The 21,109-nt window shown below is 39.9% G+C and overlaps 1 protein-coding gene across 8 annotated transcripts in view; it reads right to left on the reverse strand.

Annotated features, from left to right (window-relative positions):
* Positions 1-8,710: 8,710 nt before the first annotated feature.
* Positions 8,711-21,109, reverse strand: part of RHOT1 (ras homolog family member T1) — a 56,347-nt gene continuing 43,948 nt past the window's right edge. For 3 of the 8 annotated variants that reach the window (XM_087710311.1, XM_087710314.1, XM_087710313.1), the window contains 3 exons: positions 16,023-16,166; positions 13,980-14,093; positions 8,711-10,090 (listed from right to left, as the gene is read on the reverse strand). In XM_087710311.1, the coding sequence (XP_087566437.1) occupies positions 10,024-10,090; positions 13,980-14,093; positions 16,023-16,166 (325 nt within the window). In that variant the 3' untranslated portion in view covers positions 8,711-10,023. Of the gene's footprint in view, positions 14,094-16,022; positions 16,167-21,109 lie in introns of all 8 variants that reach the window. The other 5 variants (XM_087710315.1, XM_087710317.1, XM_087710316.1 and 2 more) reach the window with 3 other exon arrangements.

A 21,109-nucleotide genomic window follows, 5' to 3' on the forward strand; every position in this document is an offset into this window, starting at 1 on the left:
ACTTCTGGATTTGAATTTATGCAACAAACTCTTGACACTTTTTCAGATTAGAAACTGTCTGATAGGAATCAGAAAGTAGTTAGTAGATCTAACTCAGCTCATAGCTTGTCCACCTTATTCTCAGGAGACAAAGTCACTACATGAAGAACACAAGCACAAATGAAAAGGCCGCTCTTTGAATTTCAGTATCAAGTAACCCTCCTAAAGGGTCTTACTAAAGGTAATCCTCAACTTACAACAGTTTGTTGAGTGACTGAAGTTATAACGGCACTGAAAAAAATGACTGTGTTTAACACTTAAAAACTTTGCAGCATCCCCATGGTTATGTCATCAAAATTCATGCGCTTGGCAACTGGCTCATATTTATGATGGTTGCAGTCTCCCGGGGTCATGTGATCACCTTTTGCGACCTTCCGACAAGCAAAGTCAAAGGGTAAACCAGATTCGCTTTAACAACTGTGCAATTTCAGTGATTCGCTTAACAAATGTGACAAGGAAGGTCATAAAATGTGGCAAAATTCACAACAAACATTTCACTTAGCAACAGAAACGTTGGGCTCAATTGTGATCGTAAGTCAAGGACTACCAATATATTTTATATACAACCCCCAAAACCCTAGCTTTATGGGAGTTAATTCAGGCAAAGATGCTGTTCTTACAATATTGTACGACCTTTTTTTTAAAATCTCCATACTGTGGTTTTGCCAAGGGGATATTACACACTAACGTGTTCCAACTACCCACTTTTTACCAGGGATTTTCTGATATCTCAGATTGTATCACCAAGGAAAGGTGATGTCACGAGCCCTTCCCAGTCAGCAATAGATGTGGCCTGTACGTTGCAGTCAGTCTCTGTCTGCTGTTATATGTTCTGTGTATCCAGATTTTGCTAGTTAAGTGTTATAAATGGAAAGACTTACTTTTTTAGCTGTTCTATATCTCTTCCCTTCAGGGGCTTTTGATGAGATTTCGATGCCCTCACCGCAAACTAGCTATACTGAATCGTCTTTACATTAAAGTTTATTGAATTGGGTCAGCTGAGCCCTTCCTGATGTTCTAACCACCCCCACCACTCACCATTGACCCAGCTAAGCATGTTGTAAGAGCAGAACCAAGCACGGCTTTTACATAAGCCCAATTCACATGGCAACCTTCTATGCCAGAAGATCTTGCCCTGCAGAGAACCAAGGATTAAGAAAGAGAATAGTGTTATATAGCCAACGTAGAAAGCACTGGGAAATCTGTTCTACATAGATGATTGGGAGATGGTCATTCGAAGGGCCTAGAATAGACAATGCTTAGGAGCTATGGATCAGGGGTTTAAGCTACAGGATCCCAAAGGATTTTGTTTGTTTTCCACCTCTACTCCCTGATCCGAGCCTTGGAACTAAACAGGCAACCCAGATTCTATGTCCTCATTTTCGAACGTCTCCTTCTCCTCTCTGAGCGAGGGCATAACCTGGATGAAAATGTCATTGGGGCAACTGCTTCTTTCTGCCTAACAGCAGCAACGAGTGTGAGCTTGATCTGTTCTGATTTGCAGTAGAGTTCAGGGCTCCCATATTTTGTGGATCAGTGCAAAAGGGAGACAGACCCAACTGTACATTGTGACATCTTTGAGGTCAGGGAGAAGGGGTGTTGTGGCCCGCCAGCGGATCTGGCAGCAGATTTGGACAGTGAGGATGTTGGGGAGTCTGGGGAAGGCTCTGATGAGTGCTCTGCGTCGGAGGCAGAGATGAGGCCAGGGCCGTCTGACAGTTATCAGCTGCCTTTGGAGTTGGACTTCGATGAGGCAGAAGAACAGCTGGAGCCTGTTCCAAGTGTGCACATGTGCAGAGCTGCCTGGAGAAGGGAACAACTAAGGAACAAGGGCTGACTCGTGAGTAAAGCCACAGGTGGACGGTGAATGGCCCCTCCCATAGGAAATAAAGAGGAAGGAAAGGGGTGTGGAGTTTGCAGGAGACAACTAGTTCAATTCATTAGAGCAGTGTTTTTCAACCACTGTGCCGTGGCACACTAGTGTGCCGTGACATAGTGTAAGGTGTGCCGTGGGAAAATTACTTTATATATAGTCAATATAGGCACAGAGTTAAAAATTTTTGACATTTTCTAATGGTGGTGTGCCTCGTGATTTTTTTCATGAAAAAAGTGTGCCTTTGCACAAAAAAGGTTGAAAAACACTGCATTAGAGTGAAGATCTGTTCCTGACTTCTTGCCAAGTATTGTCTGCTACAGAGTGGCATTTGGAAGATATCGGCCTGGCAGCTTTCCAAGCCTGATAAAGGTCTGTAGTTGTGAAATCTCTTGAAAGACTGTTGGCTAGGACTTTGCTGGAGAGGAATTCCCTTTAACCTAAATAAAAGGGGTTTTATCAGGATGAGGAGTCAGCTTCATGCTTTTGGGAAGCCTAGGTCAGAACAATGGATAGACCTCATACCAATTCCCTGATCTCTTGAGATGGACCTCACCACATTAACATTTGTCTGGATACAGTTTGTTAAGATAGGTAACAAACTATTGTTAAGATAGTTAACAAACCATAGTTAACAAATAAATCCTGGAATAATATACTTTAGAAAAGAATATTTGCAGCTCAGGGTCAAACTGTGGAGTCTTTGGTGCTCCCTGAGTTTGTTTGTTTTCTTGCAAATGTTTCATTATCCTGTCAGGGAACATCCTGATGATGTTACCTAGTTGAGTATAATGAAACTTCTGCAGGAAATCAACCAAGCTCAGGGAGCACCAAGGAGCCTCTTTAAAATGCTTTGGGAAGCAGCTCCTTTAACAGTATTACTGTATGTATTATGTCATGGATTTCCCCAGACAGGAAGCCAACTTCGATACTGTTGAATCCTGCTGAGAAGAGCCTTGACTTCTAATTGGTGCCCGAAAGACACGGTTATTCTCCTTGAAGTATTTTTTTTTCCTCTCCAACATGTTCGTGCGAAAGACACGGCACCAAATCTTTTGTGTTGAGCGCAGCAGAGGGAAAGTACAAGACCGCATTCTCAGGAGTACTGGCTGCCTATGCCCACATAGATGCAAGCCTAGGCTTTCTTACAACATGCCTGAAGCAAACAACAGTACTATGTCTTAGCTTGTTATTGGTATATATTTGATGTTCTTCTGAGAAACGTGCATTGCAGTTTGAAAAACGACAAGGCCACCACAGCAGACTTTCCGGAAGGTGTTCCTTTTTGTATTTTGAATTCTAGGATGCATTCGTTAATTGGACTTGTTTTACTTCCTCAGCAAAATGAGTGTCATTTGCGATACAGCCTTGTTTTGCTTATGGAATAGATGGAAATGTTGCTAGAGAAATGTCAGTGCTCAGTTTGTGTTAATTTTGTGTCCCTTTCAGAGGGGATTCTTATATTTTGAGCTATGCCATCATACATCATATACATCATCTATCGGGCAGATATGAAAGAAGATATTTTGGTAGCTCCGATAGCTCAGGGAAGATTCTGGGAGGAAAGATGGCAGAACGAAAAGGCTAAATAAACAGCAAGGCAAGTAGCATCTACCTTTAAATTATGTCCCAGGATGCATAGGCTCAGAGTATTATTTTAGCAGCACGCATCTCCGCTGTCTTCTCTCATCAGAAAGCAGCACAATTAATATAATTCTTGCTTGTTCCCTTCAAATTTCCTGAGAAACTCCCAGCAATGTCAGCAGAATTCTCTCTGCTCTTTACATTTCAGGTTCTTTTTAAAGGGGTACAACTTTCAAATTGTTAGATCAGAGGTGCATTCAATTTCCTCTTTGTAGGAATCTTTTCCAATCCTTTTTTGTTCTGATTGAGAAAAAGGGCTAGGAGGCAAAAATCAGTAATGTTGAATCTGGTTTGCTAAGAGAACACCAGTCCTCAAATCCATCCATCCATCTTTCTTTCTTTCTTTCTTTTTCTTTTTTTCTCTCTCTCTCTCTCTCTCTTCCTTCCTTCCTCTCCCTCCCTCCCTGACTCCTTAATGACCCCTGACCCTGGGTGGCTTACAAATAAAGAACAGCCTATAGAGATATGAATAACAAGTGACTCTGGTTGCCTGGGACAACAATACTCGCACCCATTGAGCACACATAACAAAACATGGCCCCTTGACTACTCTATCATAAGGCCTAGGACAACAATTACATTTTTAATAATTTCCTAAATATCACATAAGTGGAAGCTGCATGAATCTTTGGGGAAATGTGATTCCAGAGGGCAGGTGGTAGAACAGAGAAAGCTCATAAAAACGGCACTGTTTAATCAATAGGAACCAGAATGCACCCACTCAGCTCACCAGATGGGATAAAAATATAACTGGAGAGAGCAATCTCTCAGATAGCCAGGCCTTATGTCATGAAGACTTTTAAAGGTGATAACTAGACCTTAAATTGCTGATAACCTTTGCAGCTTGCAGAACAGTGGGGTCCCATAAGCATATGACACTTCAAACACTGTCTGTACCGCTGGATTCTGGAACAATGATAGCTTCCAAGTGGCCTTCAAGGCCAGCATCATGTAGCAAGCTTTACAGTAATCCAATTGAGCAAGGCATGAGTGGCCATCTGAACCAGCCTGAAGCCCATTCTGGGCTCATCTGCTTCATGATGCAAACATTTTATGCATCCCTTGCAATGGATGACTCGGTCCTGTGCCAGTTCAGAGGGATGCCTACCTCTGAGAGCCCTTGCTAAGGGAAACAAATCCCATTAGCACAGAGCAATTCCCACTGAAATAATGTGGGTTTGGAGGCCATGCTGCTTCCTCTCTCCCCATTGGCCTCTTTAGTCAGTTTGCCTGTCTGAGGCCAGGATTTATCTCACCACTTTGGCATCTCCGGCTGCAGCATGGACATGAGAGATTTGTCAACATGGATAGTCATCAGTTTTCATGAGGATAGTTCATGAAGCTCTCATAAAAACCTGCTGCTGCCTCATCAGCTATGTGGCAGAGAGGGAAGGCCTCATACAATGGAACAGATGTCCTTCAGGTGTATTAGGATTACAACATAGTTGAGGATTCTGAGAATTGTCAGGCCGACTAACATATTTTATGTAATGTTTGTGACGACATTTGATGTTCCCAGTATGTGTACATATGGCAACATCAAACATCTACTCTGATCACATTCAAATCAACGAAGTCTAAGCTAATTACTGCACGAGGACACCTGCAGCAAAGGGGTATTGTAAGGGGATTTGTTGGGATTTACGGTAGTTCTGGATCTGAGGTATTTCTTTCTCTGTGAGGCGCAATACTGACAGATACTTATTACATATGAGAAAATTTGGAGATCATAGGGGTTGCCCTTATTAGCATCCTTCAGGGCAATCCTGACTCCTGGTGACCACAGGGAGAAGTTCAAATAGTTTTCTCGAGGACACTTTCCAGAAGTGGCTTGCTAGGACCTTCTTAAGGCTGAGAGAGAGTGATCAACTATCCAGCTGGCATTCATGCCTAAGGCATAAATCTGCTCCTTCGGGTTTGTAGCCTGGTGTTTTTAACTCTTCGACAACACCGGCTGTTTCTTCAAGGCTTGGGTCATGTTGAAGCCTGAAAGAGAATTTGGAGGAACACCCCCTTACCCCGAAATCAAGGGTCCTCCAGTAGAAAACACAAATGCCACCAAAACATCTTCTCCCCATTTCCATTTGAGAACTTTTTGCAGCGTTAGATAAACGTAAACAGCCTTCACATAACGGAGAAATAGCCATTGTGTCTTGCTGTTTATGAGGTAGTTGAAGACTCACAGAGAGGAGCCTACAAAGCGAATCCTGTAACCAAAGGAGCAACTGATCTGGATTGTTTTGCCTGCACAAAGGAATGACAAGCAGAACAATGAGCTGGCCAGGGTCAAGTATTTCAGAAGGGCTTGGAGACAAGAATGATTAACCGGATGGTCACCGAGATCAGCAGAAGCAATGGATGTTCATAAGAGAAAGTGGGCAGCCAAACCAGGAGACCAAGAAACCGCCTTCATTTCTCTTTCTGCATTTTTTTCTCTGGCAAGCAATGGGAAATAATTAGAGTGATGTGAGAAGGGCTCTGCCTTGGGAAGAGATCTTCAACTGGGAGTACTTGAATGCACAGCCCCAGCATCTCTGCTGAATCCTAATTTTTGACTCTTTCAATACTAGGGAACATCCAGTGTCAGCAAATGCTAACCAAGAAGTTGGCTGCAGATGGGAATTCCCTCAATTTTATTTCTTCTAGAATGCCATGAAATGAAAACAACCTTTCCCTTCCCCACAAAGCAAAACTAATCTATTGTGTTTGCATAAAAGTGGCAACAGAACAAGAGCTCTGGGTAAAGGATATTTCCTTAAAAAAAAAATCTGTCTGGGGAAATGTTTGTCATGCTGGCTTACAGCACAGGAGAGCATCTCAAAAGCTGAAAGACCATGCAAGACTTACTAAATTGCAGAGCAGCAAAAACAACAAAGAAAAAGACTATTTCTTTGTCTCAGCTTCAGCTTCCACCTGAGTTGTTGCCAATAGTTTTCATAAGGGTTTTTTCATTTTCTCATTTTTTCTCCCTTCCCTTCATCCTTGAAATAGATTTGAAAGCCTGAGAGAGATGGCTTCACTGTTGATGACTATTTCCTTTCACTCCAGCTCATTGGTCTAATCCAGTTTTATTCACCAAGCAGTCCCCCAGCCTTTATGGTTCAAGGAGGTCAGACTGCTTTGTGCAGGCCTAACTGGGATATTAGCACCATCTGGCTTCTCTTTGCCAAGCGGTGAGCAAGCCAGCACCTTCTGCTCCACTCCAAGATTGTTGTCCTCAAGGACTTTTTCATCATAAAGTTCACATTGTAGACAGTGGCTGGGAAAAATCAACTCCTTCATACCCAAATTTCACTTGCTAATCTTTGCAAATCTAACTGCTCTTCAAAACAGAGGGGTAAACCTTTTCTGTCAAATCCGGAAAAGATTCTCCAGGGGGGGAAATTGGTGCTAATATTGAAAATGTCTTTGAATGTTTGTTCTTATGTAGACAATTCTCACCCTCCTAGTTCATTTGGAACATTAGAATTGCTTCTGTTCCAAAATGTGCCATTTGATTGGCTCCATCTGATCTTGGCTTTGAGTTGTGATCCACCTATAGGTTGGACATTAGGAAAAAGAGAAAAAAATATGACAAAAAGGATCGTCTGCAATAGATTTAAGATGGCCTTTTGGCATGCTTGGTTGAAGGCAGCCCAGTGCAAAAACAAAAACAAAGGCTATACTAAATTACTCTGGGATGGAGGAACAAGTTATGGTCGCTTAGTAAAACAATAAAGACCTGTATTATTGGGATCTCTAGAAACTGGGATGAACTAAGCCCATCTGAGGCAAATAAATAATGGAATTCTAGAAAGGTAGCAGGAACATCAGTATGAGATGATGCTAGCCAGCTAGCTTTTTATGTATATATTGATCAAACCTGAGGCACATTTGGACTACTTATTGAATATGTAGCAAGTTTGGGTTATTGATTGAATATGCAGCTAGCCCTTAAATAACAACCATTCATTTAGCAACCATTTGAAGTTACAACCGCATTGAAAAAAAGTGACTTGTGATTGGTTCTCGCACTCAATGACTGTAGCAGCATCCCCAGTTACAAAATCAAAACTCCAACGCCTGACACTAGCTCATATTTACAATAATTGCAGCATCCCAGAGTCACATGGTTACAATTTGCGAGCTTCCCAACCAGCTTCTGACAAGCAGTCCATGGGGCAAGCTGGATTTGCTTTAACGCCCGTCCGATTCACTTACCTGCATCGATTCACTTAGCAACCCTGACAAAAAGGGTGATGAAATTGGGCATGACTCACTTAACTGCCTTATTTAGAAACAGAGATCTGATCATAAGTTGAGGATGTGTATAGCAAGTTTGGGTATTTTACAAGAGTTTTAGGCTTGGACATAGTTACGAATGTATTTTCCGAGCCCTCAAGTCATTTGGAAGGACCATTATATTGCTTTCTGTGATGGGAAATATGCAATTTGGCTTGGGGTGGGGGTGTTTCAAATCTTCAAAAAAAAATCTTTTTTAATTTCTGGATCAATTGAGCCATCTGTCAAAAAAAGAAAACAAGATTCCTGAAAGATAATCTGAAACTCAGCCCTTCTAATAGTAAAGGGCCTTGAATCGGACAATCCTCCTTTAGCCTCACTCATTCATTCCAGGAAATTGATAGTGGCAGCTGTTTTGGGACAGACTAACTCTCAATACTCCAAGTATATGTCCCTTGGCCCCAGAGTTTTGGGGATCCTTGCTCTAACTTAAGTTAAATCCTTGAGCTTCTGTTTCATCTTTGGAATGATCCGTACTGAAAAACCTGGTTATTGCCACTTTTTCTCCCTTTTATTATTTGGGTCACATCATGGTGAAAAGCAAAATACCTTAGTTTGATATTAGGCCATTTTAGCAGACCCTGCCTAATATTGCATGGGACGCAGACCTTGATTGACTTTCTTTCCTTTTGTTCCTAATCAACCAGTGGAATGATTAGTTTGTCGTCTTTTCTCCTTGTGAAGGGCAACTTGTTATTAAGAACTGCCTTCCTTTGCTCACTGTTTCTATTAAATTTCAAAACCCATTTCCCATTATCAACCCCCTCTCCTCCTCCATAACCTCATTAATTGCAAAAGCAGCTGCAAAAATGGAGGGGGGAAAAACTGATGCAGCACAACTAAAAAGAAAAAAAGAAACAGCAACGAACGATCTAATGCAGCATGAGATTAATACTTTAATACTGTTCTGCCCACGGATTGGTAGGATGTGAATGAGGATGTCACAACGGATTGCTTTAGTCAAAGACCCTCCCTCCCTTCTGCAGCAATTTAAATGTAACAGAATAAGCTGTCGATCGGAACATTAGGACCTTGGTGCCTGTTGCAGGTTTTTCTATTCCACTAGAACTGAACATTTGTTAAGAGCTGAGAAAATTCCAGCAAGTAACAATCAGGGAAGGAAAAAAACAACACAGAATTGGTAGAGTCCCAATTCAGGACACAGCGCAGTTTTCAGCCTTTACAGCATTGGATGTATTCAAATATAATCTGTAAATACATTCACATAAATAGTATGTAAATAGTCAGTCATTCACTTGCACTGAATTGTGCACACAGGTAACGTGACTCTCTTGCAAAAATCATCTAAAAAAAGCAATCAGCAGCACACCCATTCTCTGTGTGCTCTGAATAGACCTAAGAAAGAAGCAAGAAGGTAGGAATGGCTCATGAGTGACATTATACGTTCAAGCTGTGATGCAATCGGGCCAGTGTGTTCCAAGGAGATGAACTGGGGACCAGGACAGGGAACAAATTTGAGGTTCAATGCTGCTTTGTGCAATTAAAGACAGTTCAGAAACAAGCAAATCACCATCTTCTTCAATGTCCACCTTTATGCCCTTGACACAAGAGTGGCTCTTAAATTAGCATCATGAAAGGAGAAACAAGTACGCAGAAACCGAAAACATCAATGTGGCTTTTGAAACCAGGCTGCCCTCAGCCGGCAGCTGGTTGCTACTACATTTTTCTTTTCTTTTCTTAAAACTGCTAGCAACCTTCATTCACGTTGGCTGTCGTGGACGCCTGTCAGTGGTGATCAAAGATGTGTCATTCTTCTAGTCAGCTATGGGCTTGAATATTCTCAACTTCTGACTAGAAGCCAGGGGATGTGTATCCTCTCCTCTTGCCTGCCAAAGGATTGGTTATATGTGACAGAACACATAAAAATATTTTCCCCGTCTGTTTCTCTCACAGTAACCATAAATATTTAGCTAACCGCAGAGCTGGGGCAAGAAAGAGCTGGTGCTTGCTGGTTGGCTGGGATTTCTGTTCCCAATATTCCCAGCTAGCACAGCCAGAAGTGTATGTAAGAGCCCTAGTTCAAAGCATCTGGAGACACTCAATTGATTACCCATTTCTTTATTTTTAAAAAGAACAACTCTGGGTGGCTCACAGCAAATCTGGAACTAGAAAACCATAAAAATCCATGAAACGAAAACAAAACAACCAGTGCTTCAGTTGTCCTTCTAGGATGTCTCAACAAGTATCCACAGGCTATGCAGTGTCTGGGCAAAGAGCCAGAATCTTGATATTCTGGGGGAAGAGATGATGGATAAGATGTGTCAATTATGCAGCAACTCCACAGAATATAGTTATTTATATAGACATAAAGGTATGACATCGCTGTTTCTAATCCTGGCTGTGTAATATCAATCCCAAGCAGAATGTCTCATAATTCCTGTCCACAAATGTAAGAAACAGTTGTTCCCTCAATGAAAGAGAGCATGGAAGCTCTTTGAATTTGGCAGACCAAATGAGAGAAAGAGAAAAATCTTGATAATGGTTAAAGGGCATGCTTATAGAGAAAAAGAAATGATGTTCCAGAACACTTGAAGTCCACCTTATATATCAAAATCACATCTCTTGGGCCCATAAAGTGTGTAACCAGTGCAAGTTAGGTCACTTTTTCCCACCATCACCACAATTAAAGTTACTCAATTGCTATTAAGAGAAGCTTCATGAAGGCAATAGCACAACAATCTAACCCAATTCGACAAACTGAAGCAGACATAAGGGCTCAAAACACTAATTGGGAGTCTAGCCCACAACAATACAGTAGCTAACAGGATTTGGGCATCCCTATCTGGGGAAGCCATGTCCCTGTCTACTTTCTCAGCAAGTACAGTAACGAGATATGAATCATGGGACACTTTTTCCAACATTACCCAGATAAATTTTTGTGTGGACCGTGTGAAAAAACAACTTGTATTTAGAGCTACAGGTAATTACCCAATGGGATATAGCAATCTAGTTGGGACAGAAGACATTAAAATGGTAAGTCCCTTAAGGTTTCAGTAAACGATACATATAACAACAGGATATCTGTAAACATTAAATGTGGTTCTTTAGGGAAAGTGAGTTTGTCCCTCATGGTGGGAGTCAAACTCTTTGAGAGAAATTGGTGGGACTGGAGATACAAAAGGTTGATGGGACACCACTTGACATATTATTTAAGATCTGTCTTTTTGTGTAGTTCAAATTCTGGTCCCTCCATTTTCCATTTGCTCCTCTGATTTTCCAGATTTTGTATGTCAACTCAATCGAGAAAGATTCTGCACAGCTCTAGCAAATCAGACCTTTGACTATCAATGTTATCTCATAGGAGCAAACAGAAGTATCTTTATTACATTTCAACCAATGTCTTCATGCTTCTTTTCCTAAGTACTGATCAGCTACTACATGCCCATCTGCCAGTGCCAGATTTAGCAATCCGTCGTTTGGAAAAAGCTATTTTCATATATTACCATGGCAATATCTACATCCTTTCTTATTTCTTGCTGAGAGTGAAATCAGGTAGCATGAAGCAGAGAGGCAGGATAATAGCTGATTTTTAAAAAGAAGAAATAGAAAATGTGATTGGAAAAGGGTTCACATCTCTCTAAAGACCATTGTCCTTCTGCCAGATTTCCAAAAAAAAGATATCTAGCAAGGTTTCCTAAACCAAGCCTCCACTTTTGAATTGTCTCATTATTTGGGGCAATGTCTAATATTCTTCTCTTGTCTGTTTCATGGACAAACATACATTTTACAGAATATTTCCATGGAAACAGTGATGTAACAGAAGAGGCAGATAGCCTCTAAGTAAAGGAAGAATGGGGACCAAGAGAGATGGTTCTAATGCTGGTTTTCCATTAACAAAACAGCTTCTGGTTTTCTGAACCTTAAATATTGAAGGGTGGGAGACATTATGGAGCCAAGTGAAATGGAGGAAGGAAAAGAGGAAAACAACATTAAATTATGTGAGTAAAGCCTAGTTGCACAATACTGGATTTTGCCCTTTGTAACATAGCGAAGGGCTATGTGGTGGGAAAATCAAAAAAATCCTCAAAGAACATACCATGTTTCCCCGTAAATAAGACAGGGTCTTATTTTCTTTTGTCCCCTGAAATAAGCGCTTGGTCTTATTTTGGGGAAAGTCTTATTATTTTTAAGGTGCAGGAGGTGGCGAGCATGGTCACCTCATGGCTGCAACAATATTTTCAGGAAGGGTTTATTTTCAGGGAAACAGGGTAATACATGTAGGAGGTTTACTAGGGAATTGAATGACCCTCGCCCCAAATTTTATTTGAGCGGAGCTGTTCAGTTGATCAATAAATAAATGCCACCTAATACTAAACACCATCTTCAGTATCTCACATTAAAAAACAGGTGGCAAAATGAGGATAGACTCTGCTACCACAAAGACAACAATGATACCTGCTATCATCTGTGAAGTAGACAATAGTTGGCTAGATGTTGGAAGAAAGCACTTGTTAACAGAGAGACACACACAGTGAGAACAGAACTTTATAGATTTAACTTGTTTTGTGCCCTTTCCCCCCTGAATCTTTGTATTCTTGTCTACAGGATCTAGCCAGTAGAGTTTTCCTCACTCTTTTTCATTATGGCAGATCCTTCTTAGTATCTATGTCCAGGAAGGCCATCGTAGGGCCCACAATGCTGATGACCTGATTCAGTAGACTTGTTCTTATGTTCTAAATGTCCTACAGTGCTAATTGGTCACTCTGCTCTTATATCTCTATTTTCCACTTAACGCAGTGTGACCAAAACTTCCTCTTTAGTTTGTGTAGTTTCTTCAGTAGGAATTCTGTAAGGAAACTTTGTTGTCTATCCTACCTTGTCAAAGTACTTCTCCTCCTCCTCCCTTTTGGGAATTAAAAAAAAAACCTTCCTCCTTTAAGCTGACATCCATTGAAGTATGGAAAGTGGCTAGCTAAGGCTTTCCTACTGACATTAATAACTGGGCAGAAATCTAAATCAAGAGGCAAAGCAGTTCTAGGCTGGGAATCAAGGACAAATACAGATCAATACTACAAGAACAAGCATTCGAAACATAGCACGGTACAGTTATTTATTGAAATACCAGAAAAGGCCATTGATGGGGAAAATAGTTTGGACAGGAGGAACTTCCATTTAGTAAACCTTCTTGGTAGATTGAAAAATGCCACCTAGAGGTCATTCCAGCCAAATACAAGATGCAGTACAAACCATGCAATTCGTTTATGACCAAGAAGGGTAAAGCACAGAGTGTTTCCGCTTTAGTTCCACCCACACACACACACCCCACAGAGCTTGTCAGGGAATGACTTTCCAAACTAAAGGAATGAAACACAGACTTCCGGTGAATTATAAACAATTATAATACATTGCCCATGGGACTGGAAAAGGCTATAAAACGTCAAGTGGAAGATGAGAGATGCGCAGAATGGCACATGGTGTCAGATGATGACGATGTGTTTCATTGATGATACTTCATTTTCATTTAACCAAGGGAATACCGTCCTTCTCTCTCTTTCCTTGAACTGAGGCACATTTCGATGCACAAGAAATAATCAGCTCAAACCCAATCAAATCTGCCACAGAAGAACACTCCTGTAATATATGACCAGTGGCTACAGGAAAAGTTGAGTTATTAAAGGGATTTTTTTTTTTTAAAAAAAGGTCAGTCCTCAAACCTGGTATGTCCAGCAAGAACTTTCGATACCAGTGAAATAAATAAACACATGAACGCTGATTTTGAACTTATACTGCCGAAAACAAATCCTACTTGCAATTCTTTCACTCTATTTGAAACATTTATGAATGGAATTTCTAATAACCTCTGGGGACATTAGGCTTCCCTGCCTGAATATATATATATATATATGTATATATATACAAATTATTTTACAATAATTTCCTTTTGGCTTTTACAAGTGTAGCCAAGAGTAGCCACTGTAATGCAAATCCTCTTTTCCACACCCTATGCAATACTGCAAGTTTAGAACTATTATTTAAAATAATCTTATCCATGAATTACAAATAATAAAGTACTTTGCATATATAAATATTTCTAGCAGATTTTAGAATGTACATAAAAGATTCCCCCCTCACTTTGAATAAGCCCCTCCCCCCCAAAAAACCATGCTTTTCTCCAGATCACCGCTGTTTTAATAATGCTCTGTACATGGCGAAGCCCAAAACAGCAAAGACTGTAGCACCAAAACTTGCTCGAAGCCAAAAGGTAGAGCTCTTGAGGTCTGCCTGTGTCACGTGCCTGAAATACAAAGAATATTTTTTTTTAAATAATTAACAAATATTGAGATATAGACAAGCATCAAAACGTGTAAGATCGCTTTCAGAGATCTACTGTGTATTCTTTTAAAGCATTTGTAAACTAAATGTTTTTGATGTAATGTAGAAAAGTGAATGTTTTGCTCTATCTATTCAGAAAAGAAGGGTTAAATTTCAACTCAGCTAACAGGTCAATTTCACCTAACTATAATCCCATTAACTTTTCACAGCAATGTAAAGTAAATAGATCACATTTAGGCTTATCCTGCAATATTAAGCCAATTGCTTTTATGCTGTTCTGAAGACTTGGGCATTGGGCAGTGCATAGCTTGTAGTTGTAAAAAGACTAACAATCTAATCAAGGAATGACTGTTCTAGAACAGGGGTCCCCAACCACAAATTATTAAAAAACATGCCAGCAATGGCATCGCTGACTGGGAAACCTGGGTCGCAGCCTGGGTTGCTGCCGGTTCGGGTGACTAAGGCCAAACAATAACTACCGGTATGCCTGAACCGGTAGCAACCCATCTCTGCAACCAGGCCATGCAAACAAGTGAAGCCCCATCCATGGGATGCAGGCAGCATGCAAAACACACCTCCTCTGGTCTGTCAAAAAACCTTTTTCCACAGAACCATTCTCTGGTGCCCAAAAGGTTGGGGGCCTCTGTTCTAGAATCATCTAAATATAGATGACTTAAAAAAAAAACCTAATATACGCTGTGTTGCTTACTAGTCAGCCTTTTCAACAAAGTTGTCCCTTCAGATTAACTACCCATGTGACTTTATGTACTAGCTTCTTTGCTGTGGTGTTTCTATTCAAAAGCTGAAGGGCACCCACAGAAAACAATCTTGACACCACCACACAATAAAACTGTTAGGCACACCAAATAGTTAATGAAACACAATATTAAACAGGTGAAAGCAAACTGCAACAGAACAGTATGGAGGATGAAAGAAAACCATAAATTTAAGATCAAAATAGCAAAAATTAATGAAAAACCAATGATCCAAGCTTGCCAGCATGCCAGTTTGTGAGCATGCTCAGTTGGCTTTCATGAAAAACACAGCTGACCACAATGCAACAGATAAAAAGCTATCAGCAAGGAGTTTTTGCAATGACCTTAGTTCAAGGCACAGTGATTCTCAATTGAGTATTACAGAATTGATATAGGACTGCATTACAGAATAGGACACAAGAAATAATTCCCTGCCCTAGGCACTTTTAAAACTAAATCAGAAATAATGGGAAACCTACAAAAGTATACACCATTACCTTCAGAAGAACAGATAATTTAAAAACCTACTGTAATATATTATTACCAAAAAATGTGAAAATATCTATCATCCACTTAAGAGGGCTGAAAATTACTGAATCAGCCATTCACAAAATGGCAGCACATATAGGAAGAACCAGAATTGAGAATTATCCCTGGAAGAAATATAACCTGATTATTATGAGAGGAACTTTTATTTTAACAAGAAAAAAATCCAACTATTATCTTTTAAAAATAACACTCTTTCAGATTATTTGCCTCTTATCATCTGAACTGGATATTCAGGGGACAGCATGAAGACTTTTGAGTCCCAGCTGCAAACAAGACTAGGACAAAACCATAATTGGAGAAAATCTGGAACAAATGGCAAAGTCCAGTTTATCAGACCAAAATGGGTGTTCTTTTTCAAACATCCAGGCAACAACACATTTAGCATTTTGCATATTTAACGGCCTTGCTTGTTTATTGCTAGCAATCAGCGAAGCCGGCAGGTACAAAACTATCTTCAGTTCATTTCAAAGTTTGGTTCTTCAGGTGTGATCTGAAACAGATCATCAGGCAATAGATGCTGATAGGTTAGTTCTTTCCAATCTCACACAGCAAGACATTTACTGGATTGCTTCTCTATAAAGAGTTACCTGTCTTCCAATAACTGTGGACCAAGGGATGACTCCATGAAGATGGAATCCTCCATCGAGCTGATGGCATGTACTTGGTGAACAATACTGCTCTCCTCATCTGACAACAGCAAGGCACCCAACTCATCTATGTGGGTTCTCAACCTTTTTACACAACATGCACACAGATGGCAGTTCACAGCATGGCTCAGAACAGGAAGTTATACATCAATATGGCTTACAATCAGTTTCAATATCCGTTTTTAATCAGAAAGTCTTGGCCATAAGGTTCAGGTTAATAAAGTAGCATGGAAATTAGTGACAAAGGAAATATAAATCTCTCATCAAAGTTTCTCCTTTTTCTATCCCACCTGAGAGAAATCCCCTTCTTTCAAGAATTCTTCTTCTACTTTGCTTTGTTTTTGAATTACATTTTTGTAGACATGCAATTTTGAAGAAAAGGTCTATCACAACACTGGATAGTGGCAAGTAGAATGTTATATTACTAGCAAATTCCTGCACAGCAGCTGATTAATGCAAAAGCCTATGGGGAAAGGGGTATTCTGGTTGGAGTGTTTGACCATTCCTGAATCCAAAACAAGGCAATTCCTCACAAAAGAAATCTGGGATCAGGCTAGGGGTTGACAAAGTTCTCGCCTCACATTACTAAAGAAGCAGAGATGTTTCTCTCCAAAGTTATACCCCATGCTGGGAGGAGGAGGAGAATCCTAACTACTTTTTATAGTCACGTACACAGACTAAAGTAAACAAAAAAAAAGCCTATGCGTGCCCTATCAATTAATTAAGTTCAGGGTTGCTATTAGCTGGGAATTACTGTATTTTTTGGAGTATAAGATGCACTAAGACTTTGAAGAGGTAAATTTTAAAAAAAGTTTTTGCACTCTGCAGACGTCCCAAAGCCTCCGCACGCCTCATTTTTTGTGTAAAATGGGACATGCAGAGAGTTTGAGAGGCCTACAAAGTGCTCCTGGGGGCTAGGGGGGGCAAAAATGTGCAAAAAATGGAAGTTTTTTTTTGCCAAAAAAGGGCATGCAGACGCTTTAGGAGGCTTGTAGAGTGCTCCTGGCGGGGAAGCCGCAAAAACGAGCAAAAAAAGCTCCATTTTTTGCTCTTTTTTGCCTTCCCCAGTCCCCAGGAGCACTTTGCAGGCCTCCCAAACCCTCTGGACATCCATTTTTGTGAAGGGGACAGGGTTTCAGGAGGCCAAAAATGCTGTATTCAGTGTATAAGATGCACCCAGATTTTCACCCTCTTGGGGGGGGGGGGAAGGTGCGTCTTATACTTGGAAAAATACAGTAACCGTTTCAAGCTCAAAAAGATATTTGCATACTTGTGATTTAGAGACACCAAAAAGCCACCCCACTTCCAGATCCTGTCCTCTTTTTTTTCTCTTCCTGCAGGAGGTTACAATGTTGAAAGGTTGCCCTCCACTCATAATTTAACTGTAATTTACAAAACTTGTCAGAACTCCAAAACTGTGTTTAAAATAAACAATGACCCATTTTGAACAAGCCCATTAAAAAAAAAGCAAACCACAACTTTATATATATAGCTGATGAGAGCTAAATAGCTTGAAATAGATCTATACTAGTCTCCCTTTATTTATTTATCAGCATAAATATAACATTATATATATATATATGTATGTATGTATGTATGTGTGTATATATATATGTGTGTGTGTGTGTGTGTGTGTGTGTGTGTGTGTGTGTGTTTTCTGAGGTTTTCGCGGGTGTTAGTATGTAGGTCTCTAGTTGTTCGGGTTTTCTCCCGCGTAGAATTGGAGATGTCTTGGCGACGTTTCGACGAAGTTTCATTCGTCATCTTCAGGCTGCTTCAGACTACTTCAGGTTTGGTGTAGTCTGAAGCAGCCTGAAGATGACGAATGAGACTTCGTCGAAATGTCGCCAAGACATCTCCAATTCTACGCGGGAGAAAACCCGAACAACTAGAGACACACACACACACACACACACACACACACACATATATATATATACATACATATATATATACATACATACATACATACACACACACACACACACACATCTTGCAATTAAACTCAGTTTGTCAGCCTGGACAATCAAAGCAGAAACTGGCATTTCTAAGCTCTTCTCTAACATGCAGAAGAAAGGGAACCCCAGGAGAACACCAGTCCTTTCATATTTGGCTCTGCAAGAGCTCAGCATGATGCCCTAATTCTGTGGATCTCTTTACACTTTGGATAGTCATATTCGCATATTTATATATGAAGTACAGAAAATAAATTAAAATTCACTATGGGCCAATAAATGCCCTTTCATAAATAAAGTTCTTTATTTCAGAACCATTTTTCAAAATTGATGTGTGAAGAGACTGCTGGGAATGCAATTCATCTAGAGAGAACGATGGGGTATGTGTGTGCGTGTACTAAAGCATAATACACACACACATAATCAAGTAGAAAATCTTGTTTGAATTGGCTCAAGCAAAAACTGTATTTGCTACCTCTCTTTTCATCACATTAATTTTTAGCCATCTATTATTTCACTATTATAGTCACTGGGCTCAAAAGCAGAAAGTGTTAAGTTATAAACCAATTCCATATTAGTTCAAAAAATTAAGAGAGAAGAACCATTAAATTTGTACAGTTCCAAGAAGAAGAAGAATTAGAAGAATAATTAGAAGGAGGAGGAGGAGGAGGAGGAGGAGGACCATGTAGAAGCAAGACAACTATTTGTTTGGTATATAGTTGAATTCTTATCCCATTGTCACAAATTTGAAATTAGCAAAAGTTGTAACAGGACTTCAGAATCCCTGCACTGGAGAATTCTAAATATTAAGAGATCTGCCATCAAATGTCAAAATCAGTGTTACCCTCCTCCCAGTATAAGCAGCTGCAGTGGAATGATAGTTCTAGATTATCTTTCATTTGCTTAAAATAAAAATATGTTGGCATCTTATCTGATAGTACCAACCATAAATTAATGTGTTTTAGTTACTGGCTAATCAGTGCTGATACTGACTTTAGACAATGCTTTTTTTTTTTTAAAAAAAGGCTCTGCATTTGCAACCTTTATCTGTTGAATTAACATGAACTTACGCATACAGGTAGATCCTTTTTGGCCACCCCACCCCCCCATGAAGACTGGGTACATGTTGGTTTACATATGCTATTTGCAAATACAGGTAGAATAGCCTTATTGCCTCCCACTCATTTGCCTCTGGCTTCCCTTACAAACAGGAAGATACACCTAATCTAGAGCCCACCAGAGCAAGTAGCACATAAAGGCTAATCCCATGATTAAGGAGACATCAAAGAAACATCAGGAACATGGTAGGAAAAATATGCTAACGCACACAACAATGACAAGGCACTTGTGGATCAAGAAGCCAAAGGGCTGGAATGCCCCTGATGCTGGAGGAATTCTCTACAAAACTACACAGGACAAATTGAATGGGAAAAAACCAGTACAGATAAAGCTCTTTTCCAGCATAATGTCTGTGTGTATCTGTGTGTGTGTGTAATCCCAATATTATGTAATTAGTTTTTTCTCCCTCTCAATTATTTATAGTAAGACTCTTTCAATTATTTATTGGATTCATTTCCATGAACTCAAATTAAATCCTCTCACAAAAACTTGTATTTTGTTTACAAAAAACCTGTATTTTGAATAAGGCAATTTCAGATGCTCAGAATACTGTCCAATGGAGATTCCCTTTTTGAAACTGATCCAATAACGTAATTTACTAAGGTCTGGGTTCATAACCTTGCAGGATGATGTTTACCCAAAAGACCTCTCAGGATCTTTTCCCATACGATTCCCAGGTATCTTATGTTTTAAATATTCCAAAAAACCTCTAGCTTTGGCCGCCATTTTTATTTCCAAGAGAGAAAAGCTGGGTTTCATATAGGCACCAAAATAATTCATAGAATTTAAAAATTGTGGATGGCTGCACCATTTATTTACTTTTTTTGGAAGAGGGTCAGTCTGCCCAGAAAAGATTAATGGGTGCTGTGGACCTCATTATGCCCTTTAGGGCAGCTAGGAGACTTAATGTTAGTGCAATAGTATTGGGCTGTTATTAGCAAGACCCAGCTTTAAATCTACCCTCCCTCATGAAAATTCACCTTGCTACTTTGGGGTACTGCTCTATTTCAATGTGGAAAAATGGGAAAAGATTATATATTCCCCCTTGAACACCCCCCCCCAAAAAGGCAAGCTAACAAATAATGACTTTGTGAGCATGCCCAGGACATGTTATCAAACTCTTGATTCCAGCTGGCTCCAATATTTGGGGACTTCAACATTAAAGTATATGCATTAAATGTCTAATGGAGATTCTCAGTCATCCAGGTCATGGTTGTCCCTGGACTTCCTTGGTTTTTTCTGGAAGACATTTCGCTTCTCATCCAAGAACTGAAGAAGCTTTTGGGATGAGAAGTGAAACGTATTCAAGGAAAAACCAAGAAAGTCCAGTTACCTTTTGAAAAAGCACCTTTGGGATATTCATATGACATTTTTGAAAAAACTATGAGAGGGAGGAGCTTTCTTTCTTTCTTTCTTTCTTTCTTTCTTTCTTTCTTTTTGTTTTTTAAGATGATGAGGCAGAGGCAGAAATAGTAAATCAGTCTTTACCATTCATGGCACATGCAAATAGCCAAAAAGCAAACGCCAAGCCAATGGTTTGAAAGCACACAATGAATTAGAAAATATACTTAGAAATGTAATATTTTTAAAAAGATGCACAGGAATGCAGCAAGAGGAGTGTAAGTGCCAGCCAGAGAAATGAAAACGAAGACCTAGAGGAAAAAACAAATTAAATCAAAATAATCCAGCATGGTCAAATGTTTCCTTTTCCTAAACTATGTGTGGTATATATTGCTTTACATACAACCCCACGTCTTTCGAAGCCTGTAGAGGAAGAAATCCTGGGCAGTTCAAATCAACAATTTGTGTCTCTCAGTGGAGTCACTTTCACAATAAATGAAATCCTAACTTTATAATGATAGATCTCCCTGCCTCAATTGGAAGACCTGTGGAGCTAAAGCCCTTGTTAAAAGTTCTATTTTTTAACCTTTAATTTTCTCACAATGACAGGAA

The sequence above is a fragment of the Thamnophis sirtalis genome, unplaced genomic scaffold, assembly GCF_051295495.1.
Source record: "Thamnophis sirtalis isolate CommonGarterSnake01/CBP01778 unplaced genomic scaffold, rThaSir2_p1.2 scaffold_3, whole genome shotgun sequence".
NCBI classification, from domain to species: Eukaryota; Metazoa; Chordata; class Lepidosauria; order Squamata; family Natricidae; genus Thamnophis; species Thamnophis sirtalis.